The sequence below is a fragment of the Gastrolobium bilobum genome, unplaced genomic scaffold (genome assembly GCF_033153095.1).
Source record: "Gastrolobium bilobum isolate Gb01-03AN ecotype WA unplaced genomic scaffold, APGP_CSIRO_Gbil_v1 utg170916, whole genome shotgun sequence".
Lineage (NCBI taxonomy): Eukaryota > Viridiplantae > Streptophyta > Magnoliopsida > Fabales > Fabaceae > Gastrolobium > Gastrolobium bilobum.
The window spans coordinates 28,691-41,735 of record NW_026898192.1 but is presented as its reverse complement, the minus strand read 5'-3'; the positions used below and the strand labels follow the sequence as shown (position 1 = coordinate 41,735).

The following is a 13,045-nucleotide window of genomic DNA, read 5'->3' as shown; positions in this document are numbered from 1 at the left end:
TCTCTGAAGTTGTCTTCTCCACTAGAAAATAGTTGTTTATTTATTTAGTGATACCACATTTCCTAAGGGAAAATCTGGTCAGTTGTAATAATTGTTTGTTCGTGTCGTTTATGTAATATTTTACTTTTTGGTCACCCTTAGTTTTTAATTGCTTAAAATTCTTAAAAGGTTTTGTTCCATTGGAAATTCTAGGATTGGTTGAGCAGAGCGACTAATTGGGCCAAATTTAGTGCAACAGCTGGTCTTGGTGTTATCCATAGAGGCCATTTGCAGCAGGGAAGGTCACTGATGGCACCTTACTTGCCTCAGGGTGGGACAGGTGGTGGTGGTAGTCCATTCTCAGAAGGTGGTGCTCTCTATGCCCTTGGTCTTATTCATGCTAACCATGGAGAGGGCATCAAACAATTTATTCGGGATAGCCTGCGCAGTACTACTGTTGAGGTGCTCATAAATAATGATAGTGATGTGTGTTGAGATAGGTTGTATGTGCAACTAATATGGAGTTTATAAGGCCTTGGGCACTCCCACCCTTTGAGCTAGCTTTTGGGGTGATGACCTCAAGGTTCTTTACATGGTATCAGAGTCTCGCCCCTGCCTCCATCTATGCTCCTTTTTTTGTTTTCATCCTCAGTTCTGCATTGTGTTTACCAACCAAACATGCTAAGTTTCTGTTTATATGTGGTTTCTGATGGTTGAAGAAGTTTTCATAAATAACACTTTGATGGTTGAGACATTTTAATGACCAATGCAGAGTTGTGAGAAACATGGCTTGTTACATGTATGGTATTATATTGTATTTGTATACTTAAATAGCATTTTGAAGTGTTTTCTGATATTGTTTCGAAGGTGGATGATCATCCAGAGAAGAAATCGGAGCTTGAGTCTTCTTTTGAGATTCTGACAAATCCAGCAAGAGTGGTTCCTGCACAGGAGAAGTGTATGATTTATTTATTTTATTTAATCAGGATTTAAAATCTAATATTAACATAAATAGGGGTTAGTATTTTTATAAGAAGTGTCATCCTCTCATGTACTTGGTTCCTCATAATCCTAGTACCTAACTTTGAAAATCTTAATCTCTAATTTCTTTTTCTCTTAACTATTTGAAACTTTCAAACTGTATTTGGTAAATTCACAGAAGTTTAAGTTCATGTTATATATAATTGTTGGTCATGAATATCCGCGGATGTTCATTGTAGCCATGTCTCTTCCATTGTTTATGTAAGATTCTAACTAACTCTTAAAAATAACATGATTTATGTTCCATTTTAGATTAACCTTAGGACACTACCCTCCATTCTGGATTGCCCTCTTAAAATAAAGCCTTCCCCCTTATTAAATTTCAAGAAGAATAATTGTTGTCTCTGAGAGAAATAAAGGGCTAATACTTCCCTTTTATTAGCTCTCTTTTCTCCTTGTTAAAATGCTTCTGGTTTTGAATTACTTGTATATTATTGTTTTCTGAAAGTTTGCTTTCTAAATATTATATATATGAGACAAGATATTCTTACATCGGTATAAGAGTTAGAAGTTTTACACTTAATGATCATTGAGCCACTTGTATCCAATGGCTCACATTACTAAAAAATTTGAGCCCTTAGATATAAGTGGGATCTACGGACAAGATTGATAGTGTAACTTACACTGTGTAAAATGATCCTGACTCTATATATATAATTTTTTAATAATGTGAGTCATTGAATACAAGTGAATCAATAGTCTAGGTTGAGTGTAAGACTTTTAACTCTCACAACGGTGTAAGAATATATATATATATATGTGTGTGTGTGTGTGTGTAGGGTTTAGTGTTTGTCATTTTAAATGACACAGCTTTGATCATTTTTAATGAAACTACGTCGTTTTGGTGTGTTTTGTCATTTTTTTAATTTATAAAATTAGAAATAAAAAAAAATGGAGAAGAGAGAATGTAAAAACTTACCAAAACGACGTACACTACAACAAAATTGCTCTTTAGCAACGGCAAAAATCGTGGCAAAATATGATAAAAACCGTGGCTAAATAAGTTGTCCACTGTTTGGAAAACCGTGGCTAAAATGAGCGTTGCATTATTTTAACCACGATGTTTTTTGCATTTAAGCACGGTCTGAATGAGTGTGGTAACATTGTATTAGCCACGTCTTCTGTTATATTAGCCACGTTTATTCGTGGCTAAACGATTTGTATACCAATGATCAAAAGTTTTATTTTACCACAAACAGAACCGTGGCTAATTATAAGGAATTTTTAAAAAAAATAAATAATATTACAATTTCTCCCAATAATATAAAACACAAATAATAAAAATTGCATTTGATGCAAGAACCAAAAATCAAATTTAGATAATAAAATAAAGTGTAGTACATAATTTAACACAATACAATTTTTTTCCATTCATATAATTAAATCATATTTTCTATACAATTTCTCAAAATTCATATTTTTTTTCCATTTCATATAAGCTCACGGAGTTTCCTTTACCAACAAAAGGAACTAATTACGTTTTCCACTTACATCATTTAAGAGAAATAATTCCCATATAAAGCTAAAACTATATGTTTGCGATTGTCACAAAACATCTATAAAATATTAACTCCGTTGTTCAACTAAACAAAATATGACAACACATTTTTAAAATATATCTTCCAAGAATTGTTGTATGCATCCTATCCTTTTAAAAGGACTAATCACAATATTTCTAAGCTCCAAAAAGTGCAAAACAGAAATCCCTTCACAATGAATATTCATAATTTTCCCAAACAATTTAACAATTTATAGGCTGAACTTAATGACAATTATCCAACCCAGTCCTATAGGATGTCAAGATTCAAAATCCTACCCATTCTAACTCATTATGGATTGGTTATTGTTGCGTTCATTGGCTCAAGTAACAACAAACATAAGATTACCCCCAATAATGAGGGCATTTGCCTTAAATTCATACACGTTCTTATGAATTCACATTTCACAAGTTAGCAAGTCACTAAGCCCACGTATTTGCAAGGTCAAGGAATAACTAAAGGAAATAAAACCCATTAAAATTTAACAACAAACACCCTATGGCAGCATTGCTTATTTTTAAACTGGGAGTAAATTTATTTCTCAAAAATTCCAAGGTTCGGATATGTTAAATAGACCTCCTAAGCTTTTTAACAAGATATAAACTAATTTAGATAATAATCTGTCTTCCATGTGAATACATGACACTTTTGTTTCGGACTTTAATGTTTATGTGGTACTATGAAGTAACCAATTTGACTTGTATACTTATAAGGTATATGGTTCAACATTGGGGGTAATCTTATGTTCAGTGATTCAGTAGCTGACAAATATGTTATCAGTAACTAATTGATTACCAATGTACTTGCTAATCAATTGACTACATCATAAAAAGATTATGTAATTGTTCTTTTGCACAATACTAAGAGACATAATTTTTAGTTTTCACCTTAAAATGTCTACCCATTAAGTAATATCTCCACTTTTACACAGAAAATCCAGAAACAGACAAATCTATTCACAGATCAGAAGATAAGACAAAATTAGGAAAATATAAATAAAAAACAGAGTAAATGAATTAACTAAATAGAAGATAAGACAAGGTTATATATATAGGAGGATTAGAAATTCATACCTTGTGTTTTCACAATTATAGATGTGCAGCCAAGTGAAATTGTAATCTAACTAAATTACACAACATTATCCAAAACTACGTGGCACACAAACCAATATCACCCAGATGTTCTACAAATGATTTATTTAGAAATATATGACTGCCAAATGTATTTGTCAACAGATGTTCCAAATCTGCGTGCATTTTTTGTTAAAGGCAAGAATATAACAAGAAATTCGATCTCAGAGAAAAACATGAATAAACCAGACAAGGAATATGGATTAGCTTGGAAATTCCAATGTTAACACGTACTCTAGTTCCATATAGAGACACACATCAGCATAGCAGTTCAGTGGAATCAACTAGCAACTAAAATTCTGTCCCAAATATAACAAAACAATAACTAATAAGGCAAGCATGTAAATTAAATTCCGAAATTCTATCATTTTCGGTTAATTTATCAATAAGCAATTTAAATATGCCATTATAAATAAAATTAATAGAAAATAAAAAAAAAAACATATTTCTCATATTAACAATGAAAAAAAAAACTGTTCTAATGTAAAATAACAAGACTGAAATCAAATGGTATGTGAAAGCTCACGAAGACGTTTCTCCAAGTCATCCAATTTAGCACCCCAGTGGTTATTTATGCAAAGTGGGCGAACATTGTTGAAGTCCGCAACACTTTCTTCCATGCGACTGACCGCAGAGGATGATCCCCTCTGTTGCTCCTGCTTATTATTATTCTTCTTCTTCTTATGAGCACTTGCTCTCTGCAACGCCCAAAGTACATCTGACCCTCTAATCTGCGCTTCCCTGCCTTCTTGCTTTCATTGTTGTTGTTGTTGCTTCCCTCTGAAATGATTTATCCAAAACTACTGCAGAAAGTGATGTTTCCAAATGTTGGGTTTATAATTTGCAGAAACACACCATATCAATCTAATAGAGCATTATTCAGATATTCATCTTCTCTCATTTCCTTCTTCCTTATTTAATCCTGATAATTTTAAAGTGATGTCATTCTTTACCATTGAAACAATTGATCAAACACGTGGCACACAAACCAATATCACCCAGAATTTTCTAATACACACAAAAGAATAGTTCCACAGTCTCCACCAAACCATACGAGCTGCACTAAAACAAGAAGGAAAAGCAACGAAAACTACATGACCATACCTTAACAAGTGAACATGATGTCCAACTAAAATCCAAAAATGAGTCATTTGTGAGCAGAAAATTCAAACGAACTCGAATCGAAAGCTCAATTGAGCTTAGAAACTCTAGGAAACAGTGAAAATAATGTTCCTGAAATACAAAAAAGAAAAAGAAAATAAGAAAAATCATAAATTAGTTTTAAGCTATTGTTAATGAAACTAGCTCAGAAACTAAAAATTAACGAAAACAAAGCAAACACTCACTTAAAATTCGTACAAATCTGAAGGAAAAACATATGGAAGAAGGAAAACTCAGATTCAGGGGTGAAATTCAAAATTCAGATGGAAATGGGATTACGATCCGTAGCTTGTGGAGGAACAGAAAAAGAATCGAACAATATTTGAATAAGAGAGAGCGAAACCTGGAGGAAAAATCACACCAATAATCGCATCTTAGAGCAAGAGAGAGAAAGAGAAATAGGGTTTTGTGGTGAAGAGGAAATAAACGATCCTAACGTGTGTCCATGCTATTTTTTTTATTTTTGAAAGAGCTCATTTTTTTTATTAACTCTGGTCACGTAGCTAATATATACTGGTCACTACATTAGTCATTACTAAATTGCAACTTAATTTAAGCATTGCTAAATTGTCGTGGTAAAATACCGTTTTTGGTGGTGGTAGTTTCATTAAAAATGACATAAATGTGTGTCATTTAAGATGACAAACATTTTTTCCATATATGTACGCAGTCTTCACTGAAAAGCACTTTTAAATAATTGATGTAGAATCAAAATTACTTTAAGCCCGTTCTAGAATTTGCATTTGGGTCATTAATCAAAAGAAGAAGAAAAAAATATGCATTTGGTTAAAATAATCTTCAGATAATCCTAAGGAGTAAGGAATGATACAGATGGTAAGCGAGCTATGTCCAAGAAGCAAACTGTTGGTCTAAAAAATCTCTGGTTCGAATTCAATTGAAGTAACTTGAGCAAAAACGAATGTTAAAATTAGCGTTCTAACACGAATATTTAGCCTATAAAGTACCTTTAGAGTTTGATTTTTAATATTTATAACTAATTCTAGAAGACAGTATCCGATAATGTTTCTTTTTGATAAACTCCGCAAGTAGTATAATTAACAATTCATCCCCAAAAAAAATAAAAATAAAAATAATTCATTAACTAAAAGAAATAAATGACTCATGTATCAAATAAATAAATGATTAATTGGAACTATGAGTCTCTCCAACATTAATTAACAACTCGTGAATATATCTAAAAAAGAAAAGGTAAAACAAAATAAAAGAAACCAATGGTTATGGTCTTATGGACCAGCTTTTTATTTAGTACTCAGGGGATTCAACATCATCTTTAGAAAACTCCAAAGCTGTTTATCCAGAAATGAAAACTCCAAAGGTCGAAAGCCATCCTTCATCGTCAATGAAATCCAAACTTGCCATCTTATTAATCGTTGATAAATCCAACTTCTTAGTCCAACTCACTCTATTGGACGTGTCAGCACCAGGCCCAAAATTCTTATACTCAGCAAATGTTACGCGATCCCTGCAATTTTTATATCAAAACATTAATACCCTAGCAGAGAAAATAAAAGAAACCCCAATAGGAAAAAATTTTAAAAGACATAAGTTTAATGGGAGGAATTATATTGATAAACTTTTTTTTCTTACAAACTTACAAATTACACTAAATCTGACCAGTAATAGAACAGTATGTCTGACTGGTCAGATTTGGTGTATTTTATAAGTTTACAAGAAATTTTTTTTGTCAATATAACACTATCCAAGTTTATTATATTTCGTATGCTTTTAAAATTCAAGCGTTTCTAGTAGAAACTTTTACGTTAAGTTCTATAAAACTAGCATCACTTTATGTTGAGCATGAATAAATATTTTCATATAAATAGGTTGAAAAAGCAAGACTATAAGAAAGAGGGAATTTACTCTTGTCCAACGGAATGCCATGCTTCCCAACCAGTAGGTTTTACAATGTTGGACATATAGGTCTTATAGAAAAGAACTCTAGCGTAATCTCTCCAAGGCCTTCCTAAGTAAGTTTTCCCATTTCCAAAAACCTTGCAATCTTTGAAAACAAAACCAGTTGCATCGTTTGGATTATTTCTCCCATGTGCTGTGATGAAACCAGGCCTATCTGGACCCAGTAACGCATCAATAACAGATATGGTACACCTCTGAAAAAACAAACAAACAAAATTATACATAGAATCATGGTTTTGCAAATCCCTAGTTTATTTAAAAGAACTAATCATACATCAATATAATTTTCATAATATGTAGGCATAAACATGAACTAAGAGATAAAGTAAGTTCGCTCAACTTATCATGTTGATGTAAAAAATTTCCTTTATATGCTGTCAATTATAACTATATATTAGGGGTAATACATAATTATAATATTAATTTTTTTTTTCTATTACATCATTCGACAGTCTTTTGTGAAAAGAGAAAAAAATAACTTTTAAAAATATCTTTTGCAATAAAATGAAAAGAGAAGTATAGTAAAAAGAGGGGTATTATTACCTCAAACAGAGCCTGGCCTGCACCAAAGATAAAATCAACAGCACCTTCTATGGTACAAAACTTGTAGTAATGTCTTCCTGATTCGTCCCACAAAGTGTCTTGGAAACCAAAAAAGCCAACTCTATAAAAGTAAATTTTGTCACCGCATACCTTCGCAGATACCGCAGGTGCCATGTCACTTGCCACGTCATTAATTTTTAATGGATTGTTGTATGAATTCTGGTCAGCATAGACAAATTTAAGAACTTTATCCCAAATCAATACTCTTAGGATTGATAAGAAATAAAAAAGACTACAAAACTAAACATACATTTTTAATGGAATCTTTATTAAAAGATACAAAAATGGTTATTATTAGAATTTAATTAAACATCATCACATGATTCACCCAGATAATTCAACAGTTAATATTATTTCATTACAGATTTAAATGAAACAACAATTAGAATATTTCTCACCCTAAAACTCATGTATTTGACAAAAATATTGTCAGCAAGGAATTCGATCGTTGGACTTTCAGCGGTTGAAGCATGGTCATTCCCATCAACAATAGTGTCCTTATTTTTCTCTCCTACTAGTGCGATGAAAGTCTTGTCCAACGGAATTTTCACTTTTTCCCTGAAAAAAAACAAAACATACTTTGCTTAATCCATTGAGATTTGAAAGATAGATAGAATAATTGACAATCTCAATAATCTATCGTACTTAATTCATTAACGTCTTTTAATTATAATTTTTAAATCACAATAAAAAATATTATTTTTATCATCTCTTAAATCATTGGTCTTTTGACAATCTTAATGCTACTTAAAAAAACAAAGTACCTAATTGATACAAAAGCAAAATTTTTTTATTTATTTTTTTGAAAAATAATGTAACAAGACATGCACAAGGGTATGTCCATTTAAATCACACATGGACTGTAGTTTTGCACATACACGAATTAACATCAGCTAAGTGATGCACTATAAATCACTCAAGAGGTGTGCACAATTTTCACTATTAAACTCCTCAACAATGTACCCCATGTTCGATATAAACTCGCACATATTTTGATAAAATGTATCAATTTGATAATTCATTTAACAAATTGTATCAAAATGGTTAAAATGTCTAATTGATCATATTTTATTTTTTTAAATATTTAATTAGGATTGACAATAAAATTATTATAATTTGAGGCACACATAATACAGTACATGATTTCCTATCTAATTAATGGAGAAGAATAGCTTTACCTGTAGATACCTGCCGCCACCTTGATCAAAATCCAACGTCTGTTATTGGAAGGAACTGAATCAATAGCAGATTGTATGGTAATGAAGTTTCCATTCCCAGATGGATCCACAACTATTGTCTTGAAGGTGACGGGTTCATCTTCGTCATTTAGGTAAAATTGAGCATTAGCTAGCTCTAGTTTCAAAGCCACCAAGAGAAAGAGACATGCAAAGTAGCACCAACGAAGAACCATGATGGATCAAATAGGAACCAAGCAATTTGAGGAAAGCTGGAAAAATTCAACACTCACACAAAATTGACAAGGCACAACATTTGCTTGAAATATACAAAGATGAATCTGTATTTAAAAAGAAATGTGTACGTGCTTTGGAGGGAAGTTAAGAAAATCAAACGTTTTTAAAAGAAAATTCATAATTATAGGACAAGGGTGAGAGAGTGTACAATGAGCAGGATCTTAATCATAGTCATCGTATTTAATTCTTAAATGGGTTCGTTTTTTCTGCAATTACTATAGATAAGTTATCTGCAGTAAGTCCAATACGACATCGTTTTGGGGCAGAAATCATGGTGTTTTTTTCATTTTAATTTATTTCAGAGTTATTATAGTCTTTATAATTATAATTTTTTAATATTTCAATCACAAAACGACGCTGTTTTGAAAGTAAATGCAGATAATTTATCTGCAGTAACTGCAGAAATATTTTTCTGTTATTAAATATAATACAAATTTTATGATTTAGATTAATTAAATGTTTCTATTTCAATCTTTGAAATTTTTCCTAAAATTATCACACTTGCTTCTTTGCTTCCCCGTGATATGTTCACATTTTCATGTCAATAATAATTTTCTAAAGCGAAATTAAGGACGGAAAAAAGGAAGTAATTAATGTGAGCGAATCAATGTGATGTTAGCTGACATTCATATAGTTGACTTTCAAATTTGAGAAAATAAAATTTAGAATAAAAAATAGAATTTGAAGATTTGAAATAGCTAAAATCTCCATCAGATACTTGCACTAGCCCAAAAGCATAAAACATTTTGACTTGTATCTCAAATGACTGTGGTATCAGATTTGACTTGCTTTTTTTTTTTTTTTTTTTTTTGAGTTACCCAACCCTAATTACCTCTTTGAGGCGAGTTGGCTCCCTCCGGTATCCCCACGAAATTCGACTCTTTGAGCCGGCTATGAGACTAATCCGGAGTGCGGGGGATCAGTGATGGCTAAAGGTTCAGCCCCCTCCCCAAGAATGCATTCAGCAGGAATCGAACACATGTCCAACCCCACTAACTCAGCAGCGCCAAGTTACCAACTGAGCTGCACCCATTGGGTTTGACTTGCTTTTTCTTTTTGTTAATATAAAATAATAAAAAAAGAGCATGGATGTCAAAGACAAAGATAAAGACAAACCTACCAAACAACTGCACGCGTCACCCTCACATCAAGACATACACATGAACCGCGGCACCTTTTGCCCATGTTGATATGGGAACAAAATAACAAAAAAAAAAAAAAAAACAATTTTATGTGCATTAAGAGTGTGTGTTGTATATCTTATTCCTTCAATAATAACACAAATTTTTAAACAAATTAACTTAGAATTTTACTATAAAATTATCAATTAATTTGTCAATGTTTTTAATTATGTTTTCATATACCACCAAGATTCAGTGTTAAGATCATAACATTGATAATGATTATAATCGTAGCATTGATGATGATTATACAATCATCAATGTTATCATCGTAACAGTCATTAATGTTATGATTGTAAAATTGATGACTGTTATGATTAACGTTATAATCATCAACAATGCAACAATTGTAATCATCATCAATGCTACAATCGTAATCATCATTAATGTTATGATTATAATTACCATCAATGCTACAATTGTAATCATCATCAATATTTCGATCATAACATTCAGCTTTCAAAAATTAATAAACAAGAATAAAGTGAAATGTGGTAAACTTTAATAACTGTTAATTATGTGATAACCTTCCCCGTTAAGGGAAAGATTATACTTACTACCTATTTTTCTTAAACTTTAATAACTTTAAGAAGAAAGTGACATGTGATAACCTTCCCCGTGAAGGGAAAGATTATACTTAGTACCTACTTTTCTTACTACTTCTTATTACCAAATCTTAACCGCTGATTTCCGTCAATCTAACGGTTATAATTTATTAAAAATTAATAATTAATTAATAAGTATGATTACATAAATTATAACCGTTAGATTGACAGGAATAACGGTTAAGATTTGGTAATAAGAGGTAGTAAGAAAAAGAGGTAATAAGTATAACCTTCCCCGTTAATTATATACTTATATACTACCAAAACACACACACAATTTTGGTAAAGGGCTTGTATTTATAATTTTTTGGACAAATTTATATTTTGTATTAATTTGTTGAATACCTAATTAACTACTCTCGTTCACCAATAGTTTAGACAAATCTTTTAAAATCTTTCATTACAGGCCAAAATAATCTGTCGATAATTGTGTTTATAATTAATTAGGACTTGAATGTTTTATAATTAACTAGGATTTCATTACATGCATGCTGCAATCAACCTTAGCTACATACGATGGGTATGGATCATTAAACATTATAGTCTCCAGAGAAGACCCAGCAGATGCAGACCTATTATGAGTGTCAACGCGAGGTTGCGGAATCGATGAACGTGTTATGTATACACATTCGTAGTAGACCGCATCAAAAAATTCATGGCAACACAAACAAAGAAACAAAAAAAAAAAAATTGCATGCAAATTTAAACGATTCAATTTTAGTGAAGAACAAGCCAATCACTCGCATTAATTACCGGATTGAAAAATGGAAACGCAGCAGATTTCAGTTCAACTAAGCACAACAAGAGTGAAAATGTGCCATTGGAATCGAAAAAAGCAGAAATCGAATATCGAATAGAAAATGAATTGATTTGAAGGTAACATAATGAAGGATCGAGCGTTGGCGCGAAGAGAGAGTGAGAGAGGGATAAGGTGGAGATCCAAAGTTGCAGTTGCGATTAGTTAGAGTGCTATCTGTATCTCATTCTCATTCTCCAGAAAGTTTTGGCAAACTTCAAAATAAATTAATTAATAAATTAAATGAAAATATAAAAATAGTTATATCGAATTTTTCTTTTGGGGATGATTATACCTTTTACAACCTTTATTTATTTATTTTTTATCAAGGATAGTATATTATATATTTTCAAGCAATTTAAATAGCAAAATATAATGTCAAATTGTGGAGGTTTAAAAATCTGTCAAAATTAAATCATTTAGTGGAGAAAATTTATTCAATATATATATATATATATATAGGGGCAGGATCATCTTACACCAGTGTAAGATTTTTACTCTTACACCCCATCTGAACCATCCATTGCACTTTAATCCAACGGCCACGACTTCAAAAAGAATAGTAGGCACGTGACTCCAACTGTCATCTTTACCTCGTTCTTCTCTGAACTTCTCCATTTCCGCTCATTTCTTTCTTTTCTCATTGACGTTACAACTTCTGAACGAAGCATACCTACTTTCTTTTCTTTTCTTTTTTCCGTTTTCACAGTTGAAGCAGTTCCCACACCACTCTTCTACCTCAACCTCTCTACCAGTGACCCTGTAGAAATTTCAAAGGAGAAGTATTTTGAGTTTTTCCCTTTTCTATTTCCATGCTTTGTTTAAAAATTTAGAAGTTAGAAATCAAATCAACGAGAAAGTCTAAGGAAAAAAAGGGAGGTGCTTGTTATTTTTTTCCTTTATTCATGATGCAGGAATCTATGAGATGAGGTTTCGGTTGAAGATTTATAATATATTTTTTGTATAGACTGGATTTTTTATGTTGCAAAGAGTTTATTTGGTTTTTTTTCCTCTGGATAATGATAACTTCATTTTTGTTTAAGTTGTTAATTATAAGTCACGGGTAGGGGGAAATGATTTTTATTTTTTTCCGTTGAATTTACAGCTTCCCATTGAAACTTACCATTTGTTTTCATGTTCTTCCCTGAAGCAAAGAAGCTCTCTATCTAAACATATATGTTCCCACACCACTTCTGTATGCCAACCTCTCCACAAGTGCCCCTTTAGAAATTTTGAAGAAGAAGTCTGCGAGGACTGATTAGAACTGTGATGTACCTTATACATTTAACTTCTCAAAATCTTTCTAAGAATTCACATCATGCGTATTTTATGGCTCACAGACTATTCTAGCTAGTTCCTTTGCTGAGAAAGACTATAACAAGGTGATTGTTGCCACAACAAGGACACTGTATATGGGTTTTGTTTTAGGAATGGGGCTCTCTCTTGTTGGAGTTGGATTTGTACTTTGGATTAAATTCTGCAATGTATTCTGCATAAAGATTAGTTAAGGACTTTGAATCGTATATGCATGATCACCAGGTAGGTGGAAGCAGGCAGTCAAATCCTCGTGTTGTTAATAGAAATTCAACTTTTAGTGATGCTGC

The 13,045-nt window shown here is 31.8% G+C and overlaps 1 protein-coding gene across 1 annotated transcript; it reads right to left on the bottom strand.

Moving 5' to 3' along the window:
* Positions 1–4,191: 4,191 nt before the first annotated feature.
* On the bottom strand, positions 4,192–8,798 carry LOC133313732 (probable pectinesterase 29). The gene is made up of 7 exons (XM_061515137.1): positions 8,566–8,798; positions 7,786–7,945; positions 7,328–7,546; positions 6,731–6,978; positions 6,179–6,332; positions 4,793–4,921; positions 4,192–4,386 (listed from the first exon to the last, which is right to left on the bottom strand). The coding sequence occupies exons 1-7, from the start codon at positions 8,796–8,798 to the stop codon at positions 4,192–4,194; spliced, it is 1,338 nt and encodes a 445-aa protein (XP_061371121.1).
* Positions 8,799–13,045: the final 4,247 nt, after the last annotated feature.